The sequence below is a fragment of the Ursus maritimus genome, unplaced genomic scaffold (genome assembly GCF_017311325.1).
Source record: "Ursus maritimus isolate PB19 unplaced genomic scaffold, ASM1731132v1 scaffold_11, whole genome shotgun sequence".
In the NCBI taxonomy this organism is placed as follows: Eukaryota; Metazoa; Chordata; class Mammalia; order Carnivora; family Ursidae; genus Ursus; species Ursus maritimus.
In genome coordinates this window covers 35002349-35024377 of record NW_024423453.1, presented here as the reverse complement: position 1 = coordinate 35024377, position 22029 = coordinate 35002349, and the positions used below count along the sequence as shown (strand labels likewise).

Genomic DNA, 22029 nt, shown 5'->3' with positions numbered 1-22029 from the left:
TACTGGGACTTACTGGCAGTTACCACCCACATTCTTCAGAAGGAAGGCTCTGCCAAAGTCCTGATGAATATTGCCTAAAATGAAATTTGTTCACGATGCCTTGCTTACCCCTCATGATGCTTTGCTCTTTTGGCCCAGACACAGAAAAGATAGTACTAGAGGCAGGAAACGGATTGCCATCCTGGAAATTCAATGACCAGCTTTTCCCCTGCGATGTGTGTGGGAAAGTGTTTGGCCGACAGCAGACGTTGTCCCGACATCTCTCGCTGCACACAGGTGAGTCAGGAGCTCACTCCGATCCCTTCTGCACTCTGGATCTCCAGCTCCTCTCCTCTCAAGAAGTTGAGTTTCTCTAAGAGAATTATAACCGGAAGTGGTGGAAATGTTTCTGTCCTGACCTTTCGAACCACTTCACCTGGCATGTTCAAGGAAGGCCCTGGGAAAGGTCTTATTTATATTGAAAGGAGGATTGGTGAGAAAAGATACACACGTAGGTGTATCCAGTAAAATTCCAGGGCTCTTAAGAAACGTATCGCTCTCATCTTGAGGGTGCAGGGGATGGGGCTGCCCCCCATCTCATTGGTCTCATCTTAGCATGGTAAATGGGAGCAGCAGAGGGACAGAGCAGCTGGTAGAGAGACAGTTGCTATCTTTACCTTCATGTAATAGTTGAGAAATGTGCTTGATTCTGCGTGTTGCGAAAGGGAAGGCAACCAAATTAAGAAAGGATAAAGGAGGAATAAATAGTAAATTAATGCAACAAAAATCCCTTCCTTCTCCCCCGGGAGAAAGAACTGTATTTTATCGGCACCGTGGGGCTCCTCCCCTAACCCCACCAAGCCCTGGGCCGCAAGCATTTCAGATGTGGGGGACCACCTATAGTAATAATGACGATGCCTTACATTTTGTGGGAGAAAAACCTCGTTCCTCATTCTTTGCTGTGAAGTAGGTAAGACTGGTATTTGTTAAAGCCCAGCCCAGTAATACAGAGTAAGAATCAGGGATAGAAAAAGAAGTTGCTCTTTGCTTTTTCTGCTACCGTCTGCCACCTTTATCTGCACAAGGAAAGCAAAGCTGCTCCTTTTACTGTAATTAGCTTGATGAGTCGAATGAATTCAGAATGCCACTCTGCGAAGAGTCCTGAAACGTTGTCAGTTTTATGAGAGGGTTTCATTAAGAAATTAATTGAAATTTTTAATTTTATTTGCGTAAAATGAAAATTTCTCATTAAATTATTTCACACGAGTCATTTTTCCCCCCCTGTAATTTCATTAGTTTTTGATTTCTTGGCTGACCTAGGCCCGGAGCTTAGGGAAAATGATGGGGCTTCTCTTACACCAGACCCAGGAAGGCTCTGTTCTACTCCCCTTTCCCCAGCTAAGCGCCCACCCTCGGCTGACACGTGGGGAGCACGTGCACACACACACTCACATATACACAATATTCTTTCAGCCCCTGTAGGGCTCCCCTCTCAGGAAGAGGGACCTGTGGGTGTCTAGGAAAAAGCAGATGGTCCAGTTGCCCTGGAACCTTCTTTAATCTTTGAAAGTGCTAATAAATACAGCCGTGACCTGCTGGATAAAGACTTTTAGATACTTATAATTCCTAGGGGTTCCCTCGATCCCCGTTTGAAATGAGATTTGAACCCTCCTTTCCTGGATAGCTTTAAGTGGTTGCTCGCAAGGTGTTGGGTGTTCAGTTTTAAGAGCAGTCTGGGTTTTTTCCTGTTGCTTCCCCCGCAGAGGAAAGAAAATACAAATGCCACTTGTGCCCCTATGCTGCTAAGTGCCGTGCTAACCTGAACCAGCACCTGACCGTCCATTCGGTGAAGCTGGTGAGTACGGACACAGAGGACATTGTCAGCGCCGTCACCTCTGAAGGCAGTGATGGGAAGAAGCACCCTTATTATTACAGGTGAGCTGTGAATGGGACTGTGCCCGACTTTCTCGAACACCCCCTAGCCCGTGTGCTAGGGCTTATGTGACGAGACGCCTCTTCTCAGTCGTGGCACAAACCTTCGTTTTAATGTTTGCTTTGCTTAGACTGAACCCAGGGGCTGCGCTGACTCCTCTCTTGGCCTGGGTGGCCCTAATAGAATTAATTGAAAGGGAAATGGTCTTGGAGATGACTCTCTGGAGTGCAGCTCCAGAGAGCGGCGGGGCCCCGGGGATTATTAGCTTTTAGGTTTGTATGCAGCTGGGAAGTTTCCACCTTTGTAACGGAGCACCTTGCTGCTACCTGGGAACTGTCCTATGGAGAAGAAGAGTAGGAAAAGTAAATCTGAAAACTCTGGGGAAATCGCCCTGAAAGCATTGCGTATTTTCCCTTGGTCGTATTGTCTTCAGTACCTGGAATTTTATGTTTCCCTTCCACATTCGACCGTGAATCGGTATTTGGTTTGGTTGCCATAAAATCCCAAGGGTCAGCATCTTGCCCAACAGGCAGTCCATACAGATTGGTGGAAACTTGGCTTTTGCATGAAATGTCTCCATGGATGGGTGGCTTCTGTCAGGAATTGTCACAGACAGGACTTGCTCCTGCTTGCAGTGCCGCCCAAGGACCTGCATGTGCCTTCATTGCCCCCCAGAAGGTTTCCAGAGCCAGGGAGAGGCTCACGGGGTAGGCTGGGTGCTCCGAATTTAGCAGTGTATCAGCACTGCTAATGTCTTGGCAAAGCTGCACCGCATCTCTTTGCCCAAAGGAATCAGTAAGGTGATGTGTGGCATCTGGAATCTACAAATTTTAATTAACTTTATGATTATTCAGCATCACGGTAGCACGTATAGGATTGTTACATTAGGCTGGCCCTTAATCCATTTGGCACGGTGACCATGTCAGAGGCATCCCAGAAAGCTGAAGAATTTTCTCATGCAAAACCTTTTGGTGGGAGGAAAAAGGTGTGTAAGAGTCCAGTTTTCTGCATGGACCACAAAGGATCACTCTTCTCTCTCCCCTTCTTTTTGTTGTTGTTGTCGTGCCCTCATACAGCTGTCACGTGTGTGGATTCGAGACCGAGCTCAATGTGCAGTTTGTCAGCCACATGTCACTCCACGTGGACAAGGAGCAGTGGATGTTTTCCATCTGCTGCACTGCCTGCGACTTTGTCACCATGGAGGAGGCAGAGATGAAGGCTCACATCAGCACCAAGCACACAGGTAACCATCCCTGTCGGTCCTTCTCTCCTCCGTCCCCCAACCACCCAGGGTGCTTGCCCAGCCGGCGGAAGCATGCTCCTCACCAGGCGACACGGGCCGCTCCTTCCCGCGAAGGAAGGGCTTGCCTGGGAGAAGGTGGCCCCGGGCCCGCCTGTCAGTTGAGGCTCTTGCCATTCTGCGTAACATCTTCCTTGCAATGACGTTAGCAGTGTGACTTCGCCACGCAGTCATCGTCTCACAAGCGAAGGTTACAAATCACACCAGGTGTGGTCCTTAAGTGAGAATGAGGAGGAGCCCCTCCACTGCCCCTCGCCCCCCACGTTTGGGGAGCTGACAGATTACAAGCTGGTGTTGCTAACTGCCGGCCCTGGGTGCTGGCTCAGCCACTCGCGCCGTTGGCACTTGAAGGCTTGGGTAAGGGGAGTCGCCCTGACAGTTGTGCTGGCCACGTGCTTGGCCGAGAAGGATCTCTCGGTGCTTTAACCAGCTGCTTTGGTTCCGTGGTGCCAACAGCAATAAAAGCTTGCTTTTGTCAGGAGTTGAGCGGCTATGACTTGGGGGTCTGCAGAGAGCCCTTGCGCTGGGCGAGAAGGTGCCATTTGTACAGTCAGTTATCTGGCTCCAACCACATAAGCACCATGGGCAGCAGGGGAGCTGGGAAACCCATGTCAAAGACAAACTGAAGTCAGCATTTCTGGACTGGCTAAGGAAGGGAAAGGCCAACCTCTCCACCGTTTCCACTGGCTTTTCAGATATTCTTTTTTTTCCTCCTCTTTTCTGTGACTCTCCCATTCTTCTAACCCTCTCCACCCTAAGTATGCCTAAGCCCAGTCAAGAACCTTCTCCCTGGGCCACAGCCCCTCTACCACCACACCACCTCAAGGAAACCATAGAAACCATAGTGGCTGGAAAGCAGTTGGATGTAGAATCACTTAATTGTCATCGATGGAAACTTCACATTCACAAGTAACCAATGCAAACACACTCACCGCCACCAGGAACACAGAGATCTTGTTCCCTCTGAGGTGGTAGGGCTCCTTGTCTACCTGGGAAGAATATTCTCGTTTGTTAGCACAGAGAGCCAGAGTAAAATGCGTTAAAGAAGTTGCTTTTTTAATACAGTAGAAGCCTTTAACACTGCTGCTATTAGGGAATAAGGTTATAACCTTTTTTATAGGTTTTTTTTTAGCCAGGGAAACTAGCAGTTTTTTGTTTTTTTTTTTTAATGTAAGGGCCAGATAGTGAATATTTTAGGCTTTCAAGCCATACAGTTTCTGTCACTACATTCATTGGAATGAATTGGAATTTGAAAGTAGCGCAGACAATACACAAAAAAGCGGGCCTGGCAGTGTTCCAATAAAACTTTATTTACAAAAACAGGAGGCCAGATTTGGCCAGAGGACCCCTTTTAGAAGCTAATGGTCTTCCCAGCAAGGGTTTCTTGCATGTAGTTGCTGTTCTGAAGTGTTTGAATTTGACCCAAGATTTGTTGATCTAAATCTGTTAGTCAGTAAGCTGTATAATTACAAAGTTATGCTACAAAGCAGTATAGATGCTATGTGATACGTATTCTGCCACATATCCCTGCGAATAGGAAGCTTATCTAAGGTGCTGCTGTCCCTTGAGTACCTGGCCCTGTGCGTGTGCCGTGTAAGCGGGGAGTAAATGTTCATCTGGTGAACGAGTATATGTGTGCAAACACATTTACACAATCTGTGTGTGCTGAGCAAGAAAATTATTCCAGCATGGCCCTTACCGAACCCTGAGAGTCTACTGACTTATGCATATCATCTATGGGGAAGAAGTTACTTGGGGTGGAGGGAAGCACACTTTGAATTCTAGATCCTAGTTCTAGACCCCGTGTTACCATAAACAGCACTGCAAATGGAGAAACTCATTTAACTCCCCTGGGCCTTCATCCATTCCTTGACTTTTTGAAGGTGCAGGAGATGCCCAACAGGCAGAAGATTCTCTAATTCTGTGGACCTTGTTCTCAGATTTGATTTACCTGTCATAGGAATGGACGCCTTTCCTTTCAGCCCCTAGGAAATCTGCAGCGCTCTCTTGTTATAGCCGTGAAGTTGTGATCTCCAGGATGGGCTTGGTCTCCCACAGAATCCATGTGCTTTCTATGCTTCCTTCCTGGCTACTGTTCCCCAGGCCACACCTGTGAGCAGGGTGCTGAGTGGGTATCCGAGGAGCTGCCCTCTATTTAGGTAGTTTCTTCCCAGTGACCCCTGCTTACCCTCCTGCTCCCACTCCCTGGGTCCTCGTGTCTGCAGAGAACATCAGCAAGGGAAAAATATTCCCTCTGGTGCTCCTGACGTCCTCAGTGCAAATTTTGCTGCAATTTTTAAATGTTGCAATAACAGCATTGAGGAATCGGAATAGCTATTTGGGAAATGCAGCCATCAGTTCTTTACCTCACATCGACACCAAAATAAATATCAGACGACTTACACAATCCCCGTTAACAAATCAGCCCTAGAAAAGCTTGAAGAAAAATAGAATGTTTATCAAACTTCCAGAGTGAGAAGGATTTGTGAAAGCTTAAGTGATTCAAGAAATGGCAAAAGAAAAGAATCAAGAGATTTGATGCATATCTTCTTCTATTTGCCAAAGAAAAGGAAAAGAGAAGGAAAACAAAACCGAAAAACTAGTCTGAAAAATGTGTGTGTAAAATGACAAAGGCTGATATATTTACTGCATAGAAAATTCACATAAACTGATAAGAAACACTTTAGGTCTCTAAGTGAAGAATTTACAAAAGACATAAGCAGTCAATACACAATAAAAGAAATAAAAGCTAACCACTTGACATAAGGGAAAATATTCGACCTCACTAGCCATCAAAAGAGTGGCTTATGTTTCACCGATTGCATTAAGAATGTATTTTCCAGTGTTAGCCATGGTCATTGGATGCTGCTGATACTTTCATGGCCGTGACCTCACAGAGTGGGAGAACTTTTGAAAACTACTTAGGTATATAGACCAAGAGGCTTGAAAATGCCTGTAACTCAGTAATCCTTCTGGGAGTCTAGCCATCGGGGAAAAAAATCAAGCAATGTAATATTAATTTTCTTTTTTTTTTTTCAGTTACATATGATTTGTAACTTTCTTTTTTTAAGATTCATTTATTTATTTTGGAGAGAGACAGAGCATGCGAGCGAGCAGGGGGAAGGGCAGAGGGAGAGAGAATCCTGAAGCAGACTCCCTGCTGAGCACAGAGCCTGACTCAGGGCTCGATCCCAGTGCCCTGAGATCATGACCTGAGCCGAAATCAAGCGTCGGCCACTCAACCAACTGAGCCACCACCCAAGGCGCCCCTGAAATATTATTTTTCACTTAAAATTTAATTTTAAGGAAATATTTAAATAGTGTAGGATAAATCTACCCCATGGATATGATACTATCATTTTTTTAAAAGATTTATTTATTTATTTGAGAGAGAGAGGGAGCGAGCATGTACGCATGAGCAGGAAGAGGGACAGTGGGAGAGGGAGGGAAGCAGACTCACCCTGGGCAGGGAGCTGACTCGGGGCTTAATCTCACGATCTGAGATCATGACCCTGAGCCGAAACCAGAAGTCAGACACTTAAACGACTGAGCCACCCAGGCACCCCTAATACTATTATTTAAAACCATTAATTAATAATTATTTTCATAAATTTTCTGAGAGCTGACTATGTGCCAGGTACATAAAACAGCATGGGAAAATACAAAATGGTAATGATTGTTATTATTATTTATAAGTATTATGTTATATTTTATAATAAAATGATGATGATGATGATGGTGATGCATTCTTCTATAATGCTTGCAGTGAGCCAGGCATTGTTCTTGGTGCTTTATATATAAAAACCCATTTTACCCCCACAATAAAGATATAAGGCTGCTGCTATTACCCCAATTTTTAAGGTGAGATCATTGAGACACTCAATTAAATCCCTGTCTTAAGTCATTCAGCCATTAAATGATACAGGTGACATTCAAACTCAGGTATTCTGGGGGCGCCTGGGTGGCTCAGTCGGTTAAGTGTCTGCCTTCAGCTCAGGTCATGACCTCAGGGTCCTGGGATCGAGCCTCACGTGCGACCCACGGCGGGTTCCCTGCTCAGGAGGGAGTCTTCTTCTCCCTCTCCCTCTGCCCCTCCCCCCTCCGGCTTGTGCTCTCTCGCTCACTCTCTCTCTCTCTCTCAAATAAATAAATAAAATCTTTTTAAAAAAATCAGGGGCGCCTGGGGGGCTCAGTCAGTTAAGGGTCTGCCTTCAGCTCAGGTCATTAACCCCAGGGTCCTGGAATTGAGCCCCGCATTGGGCTCCCTGCTCAACGGAGAGTCCGCTTCTCTCTCTCTCCCTCTGCTGCTCTCCCTGCTTGTGCTCTCTCTCTCTCTGTCAAATAAATAAATAAAACCTTAAAAAAAAATCAAACTCAGGTATTCTGGACCTGAAGTCCTTATTTTTAACTACTATGCAATTAACGGCAACAATTTTAAAATAGATATGCTTACTTCTTAAAAATAAGAAGTACATAAAAAAGGTAATGGTGTTTTTATTGAGGCAGCAAGACAAGTGGTAATTTTTATGTTCTCAATTTATCGTTTTGTGTCATTTTAGATTATGAAATATTTAGGTTTTTTTCAAGTTCTCTTTTCCTTGTTATGCTAATGTGTGAGGTCGCATTACCTGTGCACGGATGTCCTTCACCAAGAATCTTTGTGCTGCCGAAAGTGAATGACCCCTTGGATCACAGTGAGCCATGGACACAGTTGACAAGGGCACCCTGGCTCATTCCCTACAGAGCAAAGGGAGATGAGGACTGAGAGCAGAGGAAGCGGTGTGGGGTAGGGATTACAACTTGGGCGTACTGGGCTATTTCTCCGCACCAGATCACAGAGCAGCTGCCATGGCACCTGTATATTTATACGTTTATTAATTTAGGCAGCTCCCCCCAACTCTCCCTTAAGCCTGACGGCACTAGAAGCTATTGTTAAAGATGGTAATTAAAATGATAGGTTTTTTTGTTGTTGTTTTTTTTAAAGATTTTTTATTTATTTATTTGACAGAGATAGAGACAGCCAGCGAGAGAGGGAACACAAGCAGGGGGAGTGGGAGAGGAAGAAGCAGGCTCCCAGCGGAGGAGGCTGATGTGGGGCTCGATCCCGTAACGCCGGGATCACGCCCTGAGCCGAAGGCAGACGCTTAACCGCTGTGCCACCCAGGCGCCCCTAAAATGATAGGTTTTAACTGTAAGAACTAATTTAAAATAATCGCTTGCAAGATTCTGTGGATAAGACCCACCTTAGAGAATGGATCTGGTGAAGCAATAGACTCGGGGCCCCTACTGAACATACTCTGTTTGTCCTCAAAATGTGATTGACCTGGTTAAAGATTTAGATAAGAGACTGGCAATGATAGTGCTAGCTTTCACTAGCTTCCTTGTACCAAGGGTGGGGGGTCTATACTTTAAAGGCATATTCCATCCCTCCTTGTGGGTCAGTGAGTGAGGTCACATAGTGTCTTTCCAGGAAGCAAGTTCAGTTCTGCTAGGAACAAGATTTTTAAAATTGTGAACTGAAGTAAGCTTTGTCTTCCCTGGACATAAGTGCAGTTCTGCCAGGAACAAGACTTGGAAACATTGCAAGAGGGTAAATATTTTTTCCTTCCTCTTTTTAAATTTTTTAAAAAAATTGGACGAGTAATTTATGATGACTGTAGAACATTTTAAAAACCAAATAAAAGAAAACAAACATACCACTGATAATTTCACGCACTGGCTGTCACCACCATTACAGCTTTGTTTACGTCTGGACTGTTTTATGCCTGTATATAATATATGATTTATTTTTTAATCTCCTGATAAAGACAGTTCATTTCTAGAGTTTACAATCACTAGATTACTTAACTGACCGATTTGAAGGGAACTGACGCACAGTCTCCCCGTATCTCCTACCCTAACCCAAAACGATGGGGTTGCTTTGAGCTCGTTTGGGGAGAATTGACATCTTAACAAGATCAAGTCTCCTAAACGGTGAACAATGTTACCCAGTTATTTGGGGTGTGTAAAGTACCTCGTTAATTTATTACAGTAAACGTTCAAGTGACACTCTTACCGTTTCATATGCAGAGTAAGAGCCTCATGATAGCCTACTCCCCTGTCTCCTCTCCCAGCCTTTATGCTATCACCGTCATATATTTATTTATGTTATAAACCCTCTATGACATTATTCTTTTTTAACAAAATTACTTTATCTTTTAAAGAGATTTAAATAAGAAGGCTCAGGTATTTACCCATAGAGTTGCCATTTCCTGTGCTCTTCATTCTTTTCTATAGATCCATTTTTACCTTTGGTGTCATTTTCCTTCTGCCTCAAGAATTTCTTTTAACATTTTTTCCTAATTCTAGTCTGCTGGCGATGAATTCTTTCCACGTTTTGGGTGGGGAGGGAAGCTTCATTTTTGAAATCCATTTTCACAGAGTATGAAATCTCAGATTGACAGCTGTTCCTTTCAGCACTTTAAAGATGGCGCTCCACTACTTCTCGCTTGTATGGTTTCCAGTGAGAAATCTGCTGTCATCCTTATTTTTGTTCCTCTACACAGAATGTATCCTTTTTCCTCAGCCTGCCTTTAGGGATTTTTTTTCCTTTATCACTGGTTTTGAGCAATTGGATTATGACATCCCTTGGTATAGATTTCTTCATCTTCCTTGTGCATGGGGTTCATTTTGCTTCTTGGACGTGTGGGTTTATAGTTTTCCCCAGTTTGGAAAAATTTTGGCGTTTCAGATTTTTCTGCCCTTCCTACCCTGTCAGGTCCTCCAATTAAACTTATATTAAGCTACCTGAAGTCATCCCACAATCCACTGATGCTCTTTTCATTTTTATGATTCTTTTTTCCCTCTGTTGCATTGCAGATAATTTCTATTACTATTATCTTCAAGGTTCACTAATCTTCAGCCGTGTCTACATTGCTGGTAATCCCATCCAGTGTAGTTTTCATCTCAGATGTTGTAATTTTCATCTCTAGAAATTTGATTTGGATCTTTTTTATATCTTTCATATCTCTATTTAACTTCTTCAATATATGGACTATAGTTATAATAACGTTATGTCCTTATCTGCAGATTCTAACCACTGTGTCAGTTCTGGGTCAGTTTTGACTGGTTACTTATTCTCCCCATTTTAGGCTGTGTTTTCTTGTTTCTTGGCATGCCTGCCAATCTTTCTTTGGATGTCAGACATTGTGATTTGCCTTGCTGGTGCTGGATATTTTATATTCCCATAAAAATTCGTGACCTTTGTTTTAGGATGCAGTTAATTACTTGGAAAATTTGACTCCTTTGGGTCTTCTTTTTGTGACTTGTCAGGCAGGTCTGGAGCAGTGGTCCGATGAGGGCCGATCATTACCCACTCCTAAGAGATCATCTTCAGTTTCCTACCCAATGCCCTAGGAATTGTGAGTCTTTCTAATCTGGCCAGTGGAAACAGCAATGTTTTCTCAGCCTTTCACATGGCTTTTTTCCCTCCCAGCCTTGGGGTGTTTTTGCACACATGTGCTCTGATCCCTTCTCTGCCGAATACTCATGGGGACCCCCCGCAGGTCTTTGAGCTCTTCCTCTATACTCCTGTTCCCCCTCTGACACCCTGCCCCGCCAAGTCCAGCCATGTTGATCTCCCCAGACCCTTAGCGCTATCTCCTTGGTTCAGTGAGTCTGATGGGCAGTTCCCCATCCCTGCAGCCTGAAAAGTAAACTCTTTCAAGCAGGAAGTGGGCCACCTCTTTTCTTTCCTGTCTCTCAGAGATCACTCTTCAGTGCCTGATGTCCAGTGTGGTAAAAAACTATTTTTTGAAAAAAACAAAAAGACTATTGTTTGATATATTTTGTCTGGTTTTGTTTTAGTTGTTTCAGTAGCAACGGTAAATCTAGTCTCTGACATTTCATCTTGAGTGGAAGCATTAGTCTCCTGACACTGGATTTTAATGACCTCCTGAGTGGTTTACTCCTAGTTTTGAGGGAGTGCAGTCCATGAAGAGCATGGATCCTGGAGCCAGACCAACTGAAATCTCTGCTCCACCACCGTGGCATGTGACTTAGGCCAAGTTACCCTGACTGTGGCTCCCTTCCCTCATCTGTAAAACCGGAGTGATAACAGTTGTGTCTCATTGCATTTTTGAGAAAATAAAATGAGATAGTGTGTTTAAAGCGTGAAGAGTTCCCAAGTACCACGAGTGTCATCACTGTAGATGGTGTGGACCTGGGATCCCAGTAGGTGCCCTGGGAGAGCTGGGAACCTCACCCTGTGTTCCCTGAATGATGATGTAGCCATGAGACCCCCCCCCCCCCCAATGCTAACTGTTGTTATTCGAGGGTTATCATCTCCTGAATAACAGACCTGGCTTTGGGGTTGTTTGTTTGTTTGTTTGTTTGTTTTTTCAGGAGAAGACAGGAAGACCCCCAGTGAATCAAATAGCCCCTCTTCATCCTCCCTCTCAGCTCTGAGTGATTCGGCCAACAGCAAGGATGATTCAGACAGCTCTCAGAAAAACAAGAGTGGGAACAACCTGCTGGTCATCTCTGTTGTGCCCGGGAGCCAGCCCTCAGTGAACAGCGAGGAAAAGCCAGAGAAAGGTGAGGAAGGAGGTGGGTCGGCCTGCTTAAAAATAAGCCCTCGAGGGGAGTGATGTCGGAAAACAGACAGTAGGCCTGGAAACAGTATAATGCTATCGCCTCAGATTTGTATCTCTTTCGGCTTGATTTGCATCCCCATATGGGGTGGCTGGGTGGGCATCCGCGGAGATGCAGGGAACAGTGCCTAAGAGGGTGTAGCTGGGGCAGAGGAGAAACAGGGGGATGTCTGTCCCCCTCCTGCCCCTCCACCCCGCACACCCGTACACCCAGCTCCCGTCCTTACAGGGTTCGAATGCGTTTTTTGCAACTTTGTCTGCAAGACCAAGAACATGTTTGAGCGCCATCTGCAGATACACCTCATCACCCGGATGTTTGAGTGCGACGTGTGCCACAAGTTCATGAAGACACCTGAACAGCTGCTGGAGCATAAGAAATGCCACACTGTCCCCACCGGTGGGCTCAAGTAAGGAAAGCAAGTACAGAACCTTTTACTGTGTTGTTATTAAACACCCTCCCCGTCCCCCCCCCCCGAAGGTTCTGGGGTCCTGGAGCGGGAGAGCTTGGATGGGGCTAGTCAGTTAGGCTCCTCTGCTACCTTTAGCTGGCTATGAATCACACCTGTTCCCCAGGCGGTCAGCAGACGCAGCCGGAGAATCCGTTTCACCAACGTCCCAGGATTCCCGGCAAGCAAGACGACGTGTGGGAGCAGCTCAGCCCGCAGGGCTAGACTCACCCTACACTGACTGCTTGAGTTTGGGTCGGCCTTGATTTTATGGACTTGAGGCTTAGTGTCCCCGAGTGTAAATCATTACACTCTCACAGCCCTTCACCGTCTCTCTTTTTTTAGAGGATTTGCCCTGGATCTTTTAAACCAGAGTCGCGACAACCCCACCCGCACCCCACCCCCAAATATTGGATCCTTGCCTTTTTGAACAGGCAGGAGGCAGTGTTTTTCAGGCAGACATCACATGCCTCGTGTCTTCCTGCAAACATGCCTTATTCCTTCCCGGGAACCACGATTGGGATCTCCCTGGCTAGCCTTCATGAGATCTGACATTTCCAGTCACACGTTACTCACAGACCCCCAAAGACCTAGACAACAAGCATCATCATTAACCAATATTTGCAAGAAGCCCTCTGGTCTGAAGTGAGACCCGTCAGTTATTACCACACGCACGGTGTGTCTGCTTGATAATAGGCGCTTGAGGGCGAACGAGGAAGAAAACGTGATTTCTACCCTCAGATGTATGTCCTAGCACCACCAGAATTTAATCTTCCCGGTGATTCTGAAGTCAGCCCCTGTTCACAAGGCACTTAGGATCTAGTAGAGAAAGAAGAAGCATATGTCGTTGAATACAGAAAGACACACAAGTTTCAAGGCATAATTATTCATGTTTAGCTGAAATAATCATGTCATTAAAAGAATGAAAATTTATATTTTACTGAACACAAGGAAAAAAAACCCTTCTTGTTTTTAAACACTTTTATCTTTGAAACTCACGAATTGCCAGAGAGGTTGGCATGACTCTCCGGAATGGGTAAGGGATGGAGAGACCCAGAAGGACCCTGGGGAGTCAAGTGTTGGGGGTAGTCTGGGGTTGACCCCTCCAGGCTCCTGCCTGGTCGGAGGCACCCTCCTCAAAAACTTTCGCAAACAGAGGAGTCAGGGAGCAGCACCTACTGTCAAATTCCATTTTGTTTCACTCTTGGGGCACTTAAGTGGGAGGGGGAGGGGATGTCTGCAGGGATGGGGGAGGGGAGATTATAATGCAAGACAACCAGTAAATGGGAAATGCCCAGCAAGAGCTTCTTTGGAAATTGGATTTGGTTTGTTCCCACTGTCCCTTTCTAAATACTTGTATACTCTTGTTTAAAAAAAGAAAAAAAAGAAAAAGCCATGTATTTCTGTGGTTGGACTAGCGCTCATTGCCCTTCCCAGTAGCCCAGTCACACCTGTTTACTCTGCGGCCCCTGCCAGTTGCGGCTTTGTCAGTTAGCCGTTCCTTGGGGACCTACCGAGTCCCAAGCCTCCGACCCATTGGGGAGAAAACGCACAGTGAATGCTGATGCTTTTGCCAGTCCAGACACTTCCGGTGCGGTGCTAACGGTCCCCTGTGTAATAGTTTATGTTCTAGGATGACCAAGTAGAAGAATACTTTGAAAAAATTGATAATGCCTTCTGGCTATACAGTGAGTCTTTGTTTTGTTTTGTTTTGTTTTCCCTTTGCCATAGCAGAGAATTAATTTGCCTGAGAGAGTGTCTTTACGATAAATACCGGGAGCACGGAAAACCCTTAGCACTTTGCCTGAGCAGCGAAAGAAAGATTGAGCTGTGGGTCACAGAAATGTTCTTAAGATGAAACAGACTGCCAATGTCTAAATTGCTTTTCTGTGATGGAACTGCTTGTACTCTATATCCTGTTCATATTGCAGATCAAATAAGATTATACTATTATTTTTCTTTTGCCGTAGCTCAGGACAGTGGTGAGTTTCAGACTCCTCTAGGTAAGGCCCAGCTTGGCGTAGGGGTTGTGTGTGCACCTGACCTGGGAATGGGCTTTATATTTCTCTCGTGTGCACTCTTCTGTGAGCTGAGGTTCAAAGGCTAACGGCGAGCTTGGCGCTGAGGAGCAGTGCACGGTGCACTTGGTTGTGTTGGGCTCTGCTGAACACCTCTCCAGACCCTCAGAGGACAGTTCACTCCTGGGCCCTGCCCTGCAGGTGCCAGGTGAGAGCTGAGGCAGCCACTTTTGCATTTGCATTCTTTTTGGAAAGAGAGCAAACACGCTACAGCTATCATTTCAGCCACCAACTTGAGCCTTGCAGCTTCCAAAAGAGAAGCTCAGCAGAATTTGTAAACACGCCCTCACTGCCCCTCCTAGCCCGTCTGGACAGCCAGGAGGCTGGGGGGTGGCACAGCCTCACTGCATAGGATGGAGAAACCGAGCCACGGAGAGGCCCGGGCTTTGTCCCGGGGCATATCCAGCTATGGCCCGATAAAGGTGACGGAGCTGGGACCAGAATCGGCCAAAATTCTGTGTAGAGACCAATCCAGTCATGAGTCAGTGCCTTCCAGGCACTGCAGAGAACACAGAAGAAATATAAGATATGGTCCTGCCCCCCCGAGAATTTATGATCCAGTTGGATTACTATTACTTCCACGATGGAATAATGTTTTCATAATGTCTTCGAAGTGCAGATACAGTTGCCTCCCTCCCTCCTTACCCCTCATTAGTGATGGGCTGGTGGGTGGGCTTCCCTCTCCCCAGCCCCGGGCTGGTCCTCATCTGCCTCCCCTGATGGAGAAGCAGGGCTGTAGGAGACAGGATTTACGAGTACAGATCTATGTACACACACACACACACACACACACACACACACTCACACAGAGAGACACACACAGGCCTTCTCATCCTAACCACCCTTTAATAAGCACGATTCTGACCCCTACGACTTTCTGTTTGCTGGAGGTAGCTCTCCCCCTATAAGCTGTTCTTCAAAACTCTTAGCCTTTCTGCGTGTGCTTGGTGTGGTGCATGAAAAGTCGATTCTTTGTGTTGCTCCCATCTAGAGGGGCGGTCATGGTTTAGACCTCTGCTGTGTCGGGCGGGGAGCGGGGAGGGCTGCGAGGGGAACGGGCGGGGAGGACGGAGGGGAGCAACGGCTTACTGAGTCCTTGCACTTTCTCTGCTCCCCTTCCTGTGGGCTGGTGCCCGCTCATCCAGTCAGGAGACCCCCAGGAGGCCGAGCGCAGCTTGCCGGAGCCCCCCCTCAGCGGGCCGGCTNCTGTCCGGCTGAGCCTCCCCGTCCCTGCTTCCCCCCGGCAGGTGCCCATTCTGCATTTATTCCACCAACCGCCCCGCTGCCATGGAGTGCCACCTCAAGACCCACTACAAGATGGAGTACAAGTGCCGGATCTGCCAGACGGTGAAGGCCAACCAGCTGGAGCTGGAGACGCACACCCGGGAGCACCGCCTCGGCAACCACTACAAGTGCGACCAGTGCGGCTACCTGTCCAAGACGGCCAACAAGCTCATCGAGCACGTGCGCGTGCACACCGGGGAGCGGCCCTTCCACTGTGACCAGTGCAGCTACAGCTGCAAGCGCAAGGACAATCTCAACCTGCACAAGAAGCTGAAGCACGCGCCCCGCCAGACCTTCAGCTGCGAAGAGTGCCTGTTCAAGACCACACACCCTTTCGTCTTCAGCCGCCACGTCAAGAAGCACCAGAGTGGGGACTGCCCCGAGGAGGACAAGAAGGGTCTGTGTCCGGCCCCCAAGGAACCAGGCGGCCCCGGGGCCCCGCTGCTCGTCGTCGGGAGCTCCCGGAATCTCTTGTCTCCCCTGTCGGTCATGTCCGCGTCCCAGGCTCTGCAGACCGTGGCCCTGTCGGCTGCGCACGGCAGCAGCTCGGAGCCCAACCTGGCACTCAAGGCTCTGGCCTTCGACGGCTCCCCTTTGCGCTTTGACAAGTACCGGAACTCGGATTTTGCCCATCTCATTCCCTTGACCATGTTGTACCCCAAGAACCACTTGGATCTCACATTCCACCCTCCCCGACCTCAGACTGCGCCTCCCAGCATCCCCTCCCCCAAACACTCCTTCCTCGCCTATCTCGGACTAAGAGAACGAGCGGAGACTGTCTGAGGGCAGCCGTGTTCTGTACCAAAAACAAAGAGACAAAGACAAAGACAAAAAACAGAAACCCACAAAACTTAAACACAACCCCAGCAGGTGTATGTTGCTGCAAAACCTACAGACCCCCGGGTCTGAACCACGTGTACTGTATATCTTTAGTAAGGAATAGAGAATTGGCTCTGTGTGTATACCTATCGCATTGACCTGAAAGCTGCTTTACCCAATCTTCAGAGAGGTGACCTACCGCATACTTCTACCTTCAGAGGCATGCCTCCCCAGCCACCCCTCCCACTCTCAGCCCCTCTCCGTACTTTTATCTGGAAGGAATTTTGTCTCGTTAAGCCCTAAAGAGAGTGTCCTTAATAGCAGTCAGCACTTGGACGCTTATATACTGGTGCGTTTTATTTTCTGTCGGGTGAATGGGGTGTGCGGGTGTCGTGGATTCGGACAGAGAAAGCCGTGTGTCGTGTGCCATGCCATTTCTGTTGCACATTTCTTCGTACTGGCTTCTTCAACACTGATGAACGTTCTTTTCCCTCCCGGGTCGTTCATCCATTACAGTCTCTCCCCGAGCTCCTTCATCACCTTTCCCTCTCTATTTTATGGCTACAGAGTGGTAGGGCCTGGTGCTTAGTCGATGAAGGACTGGTAGACACCCACAGTGCTGCTTGAGATTTCCGACCGGGTGCCAGAGACCTTGTGCTCACGTCTTCTTGGTTGTGAAGACGCAAGGACCGGGAGTCCACTCTGGAAGAAATCTCTCGCGGCACTGCAGCCAATATCACAAAACTGAAGTGTGTGTGTGTGTGTCCGTACGTATACAATGTGTATGGTGCACACACACAGTGCATCATTTTTTTAAGGGCAGATTATATATATATATATATATATACACACACACACACACACACACACACATATATATATATATATGATGTATTAGTTCAGTGGTTACCATTCATTTGCAGGAAAAAAAAATCGTATGAGTGAAAAATATTATGGTTGATAAATCCAGCCAAGGAGATTAAAGGGGTTTGGATAAATTCTGGGTATAAATGCTCAGACTAAAAAAAAAAAAAAAAAAAAAAAACGGCAGTTTTGCACAGTGCTTTGGTCTTGCACTAATTTTTGTTTCTCATCTGCAAAAAAAAAAAAAGTAAAATAAAAGGAAGAAAATGTACCTTTTATATGGAATGAGTAGACTGTATGTTTGAAAATTTTGTCAGAACCTCTTTGACATATAACGACCCAACAAAAAGGTGCTGTTTAGTCTTATGGTTCAATTCATGCCCCTGAGAAGTTTCCCTTGTGTTTGCAGATCGTCTGGCTATAGCGGTATTCTCCATGTTATTAATAATTCTGTATTCCATTTTGTTAACGCCTGGTAGATATAACCTGCTAGGAGGCTAACTTTATACTTATTTAAAGCTTTTATTTTGTGGTCATTAAAATGGCAACTTATGTGCAGCACTTTATTGCAGCAAGAAGCAGATGTGGATTGGTTGCATAGCCCTTTGCAAATCTGAAAAAAGTAATGGGTGATGTAAAAAGAAAAGGAAAAGAAATCTTTGGCCGAATACCTTAATTGCTTGTATTTGTAAGACAACAGAATTTCCAGTATGAAACAGGCCGAAAGGGCAGGAAGAAATGTGCTTTGTATAATAACAGAAAGTTTGGAATATGAAAGTTTATATATTATTTATCTGTTGAAGAACTGGTGTACGAGAGGAATGCTTTCTTACTGCGTTGCTGTTTTCCATCATGTGTTATCCTAGAGTTGGGATTTTTCTTTTCATCTGTTTCACCAGGGGAAAATAAAAGCATCCCTAATTTTCCTCCTCTAGTCAGTTTCCTTCACTGAAAGCCCCCTCGAACTCGGTACAGCTCTACAGGAAGCCAAGAAGACTGTACCGTCTGTCCACACCATGGACGCCCCCACCCCCATACCCGCCCTTCTTCCCCCAGACCTAGCAGGTGTGCTACACTTCCCTTTGCCAGTCCTCCAGCCCTGGCAAACCTGTTTACACTAAGGAGATGTCCCCAGGGGCAGGGAGGCTGAGCCAGCTAGGGCAGGAAGCTCCTGAACCCTCGGTCATCCTCCGGCAGAGACATTTGTTCTTGGCTATGTTAGAAGCGTCGTTCAACCTCGCCTCGTCAATGTCTCGATAAAAGACACTATAGACAGTTACGGACAATACACTCCAAGAATACTGGGCTTATGGGTGGGTTGGTTTTTTTAAAAAGTCCTGTCTTTATCCCCATATAATGGAGAATGTGCCACTTGGCTAATAATGTGCTTTCAAAATTACAAGTTCAGTGATGACAGAAGAGGGCCACGGTGATCCCATGGAGGCTGGCAGAACAGGCGAATCGCACGGAAGCACCAGCAGGTTAAAAACCTGAACGGGTGGCCCTGACAGTTAGGACTGCAGGTTTTACAGCATGCCACTTGTGCAATATGAGGTCCTCGGTTGAAACTCGCAAGATTGAGAGGGGTGTTGGAAGGAGATGTTTACTGCTCAAATGCCATGCATTTCACTGCTTGCCACTGAACTTGTATTTGAATGACTTAGTTATGCTTAATGTAATTGGGCAACTTTTTTAGCACTTTGGAAAGAGTCATCAATCTTTCTGGTAAATTATAAAAGTTTTCTGAGTGAGAAAAGGTGTGTTTGGAGTTTGTTTGACTTTTTATATTATTATTATTGTTATTAATAAAGAAAAATCTACAGCATTTTTCAGACTCCACCGAGATAATATATACCCCTGAATTTGGTTTGCAGTTCAATACTCAGGGAAGGATTATTCCATAGATATCCTTTCCGTGTAAAACACTAACGTCTTTGAGAAATTCACCTGCCAACTAACTTCAATTCTGTTTTCACTATGCATTCTTCAATGAGAGCTAGCTTATTTGTCCATATAGTACTGCTAGAGTTCTCAGCACTTTCTTGCTTCTATCCTTTTTTTAACTCCTCATATTATGTTCAGATGATCATACTGTCAAGGTTTGTGTACATTACTGAAAATTTGTATTGTATAAAGCTTTTTGCATTACAAGGCTGTACAGGGTCATTTTGACAGTAACTGGTATATTTCTTTGCATCTTATGTTGCATTGCCAATTTCTAGTGTATCCAGTTTGGAAGTATAATATACTCTAATTAAAACAAAAAAAAAGGTTGGCTATACTCTTCGTTTCTTTTTTTTTCTTTTTTTTTCTACCCCCCCCCCCCGCCCCCGCCTTGGTTGCCATCCTTGACCACTTGTTAGTCTCAGGGTTTTGTTTTGCTTTGTTCCCATCTTAACTTCTCAGAGCATTTTAAATAAGTTTAGGAAATGTCCAGTACTAGTTATAGCTATTGCAAAATGCAAGTTTGAACAGCCACGGTTATACTGCGAACTGTCATTATGTAAGTCATTAATAGCCATTAAGGCTGAGAGCATATCCATCATACAGTACAGTTGCAGACCGGCTCCTTCCTGAAATTACTTAGTGACATTTTCAAGTGTTCACCAGCCTTACCCTCTCCTGCTTAACATCATTTTACTGACCCCATAGCCAAAGGGCAGGGGGGAAACAGATGAATAATTCCATTTATCCTAATGAAGTTTGGCAACTATGAGATTTTAATGAGGGGGGAAATGGTCTATTTTGCAAGCTAAATAATAATCTATCCAAATGCAAGTAATGATTTGCCATTCAAAGCAAGGTACCAGAGAAAGAAACTGAGGCCAAAACAAAAGACGAAAAGCACACTAAGTTCAAGCAATAATTTTTAAAAATCCATTTTCAAGTTCTGTTCCTTAGAGATCTTCCCTATGAATCTGCGATGGTTGATACAAAATATAAAGTAGCAAAAAAGAATGTTCTATCTAGTTCACAGCTTGCATGCTTATAAATATAATGTCTTCTGCCCCTTGTAAGAAATTATGAACTGCTTCACTCTAACACTAAAAAAGATCAAATTTACTTTTCATAAAATGAGATGATGTAGGAGAAACCACTTTGAAAATGACCACTCACTAAACAGACACTATTTTCCGCTTCACTTTTTCATCCAATAGCTATTTTTAGGTGATTGAATCAAGTTCTCGCATTTGATTCAATACCAGTTTTGTTTGGGGGCGGCTGATATTTACTGAAAACATTAAGTCAGACTTCCTTGCCTTTTGCTAGCACTTCAGGCCAGAGTAGCTTTTCATTTTGTATACGTATTTTTTTTTTTCTTAGATCCCACACCTACCTCACATTGGCCCATGGCTGATTGGCTCCTTTCCTTGGCCACCAAAAACTCCCTGATGATTTAACAGAGGCCCAGTGCTGGTCACAGGGGCACGGGGAGAAATATCAGGGTTTGATGAGCACAGGTACCTCCTTCCCCACAGAAGCACCATATTAGAACTCCTGCCTGCTGAAGGTGACGTGGGGCTTGTGAACAATTTGAAGGAGAAGGCACATCTCGTTAGTTGCTGAAGCAGAACTCAAGTCCCCCCACGGCTATCAGTCTGCAGGGAGGAAGGAGACCCAAGAGGAGCTCTAGGCCTATAAAAGGGGAGGGAGGGAAGGAAGAGGCTAGCAGCTGGGCGACTACATTGTGCTTGCAGAAGACGGAATGTAAAACTGGAATCCTTCCCGAAGGTGCCTAAGAACCTGTAAGCAAAATCACGGGACAAAAGAATGCCCTTGGGGATTTGGACTCCATTCTAAAGAGCCATCAACCACAAATATTCCAGAGACCCCAGCCAACATTCTTACTTATACCACTGTCTCAAAACAGAAAAGTCCTACACAAAGTGAGGTTTATTTTGCAAATAACTGCCATTAACTAACAAAGCAGGTATCCATAAAGCAGCCCCTGGGGTAAATAAAGTGTGGTGACTGCGGGGACTGAGGGACCCATTCTTTCCCTGTCCCGGTCTGAACGGTCTCAGGTTCTCAATCAAGACCTCTTTATGAGGTAGCAGATCTCCCATTCATAATTCTTTCTTGATAGCTGGGTCTATAAAACAGGAAATGCAAGTGTTGCTCACGTTGGTCGGAGCCGCAAAGGGGAAGAAGAAAGTCAACTGCTGTATCCCTTCGGAATTCTGTTTTGGTAAGAGTTAGGATAAGTATTCGTTAATTAGTTCTTAGTTTTCAATAGAATTATCGACCCAGAGCAGAGTCCACCTCAATCCACACCTCAAACTGCTTTTCCCCTGTGCCACTCCCTAACAGGTGGCTTTCTACCCTGGTTAGTGAGACTGTCTGCATTACAGTCTTTTCCAGCCCTGAAGGCCATTGCCGTGGAATCGGACCACCTGACTTTGAGGCCTGACTCAGGAGCTACAGGTTGAACTAAATGAGCTGTAAGACCCCTTCCCCCGCCAACAGATAACACAGAATACACGATGATTCGGTCACTCTTTCTAAGCAAGCAAAAGTCAGCTTTGGAAACAAAAGTGGTCACAAAGCAGAATCCTTGCAAGGCAGTTATAGCAAAAACGACATCTCAGCGTTTTCAAACCACAACAGACTCAATGGAGGAAAAAAAAATGGCTAAAAATATTTTTCTGCCCACGTCAGAGTTTGGGAAGTCTAAAAGTCTCCTCTTCCAAAGATC

At 45.6% G+C, this 22029-nt stretch overlaps 2 protein-coding genes across 2 annotated transcripts in view; both read left to right on the top strand.

Annotated features, from left to right (window-relative positions):
- Positions 1 to 13647, top strand: part of LOC103657995 (zinc finger protein 827) — a 157571-nt gene extending 143924 nt beyond the window's left edge. The window contains exons 9-13 of the mRNA XM_008685446.2: positions 139 to 276; positions 1743 to 1914; positions 2989 to 3155; positions 11595 to 11786; positions 12072 to 13647. Of these exons, the coding sequence (XP_008683668.2) occupies positions 139 to 276; positions 1743 to 1914; positions 2989 to 3155; positions 11595 to 11786; positions 12072 to 12253 (851 nt within the window). The 3' untranslated portion in view covers positions 12254 to 13647. The remainder of the gene's footprint in view (positions 1 to 138; positions 277 to 1742; positions 1915 to 2988; positions 3156 to 11594; positions 11787 to 12071) is intronic.
- LOC121101868 (zinc finger protein 64-like) lies at positions 12149 to 19612 on the top strand. Its single transcript, XM_040626345.1, has 3 exons — positions 12149 to 12249; positions 14259 to 14291; positions 15614 to 19612. Exon 3 carries the CDS (start codon positions 15654 to 15656, stop codon positions 16431 to 16433), a length of 780 nt encoding a protein of 259 aa, XP_040482279.1. The 5' UTR covers positions 12149 to 12249; positions 14259 to 14291; positions 15614 to 15653; the 3' UTR covers positions 16434 to 19612.
- Positions 19613 to 22029: the final 2417 nt, after the last annotated feature.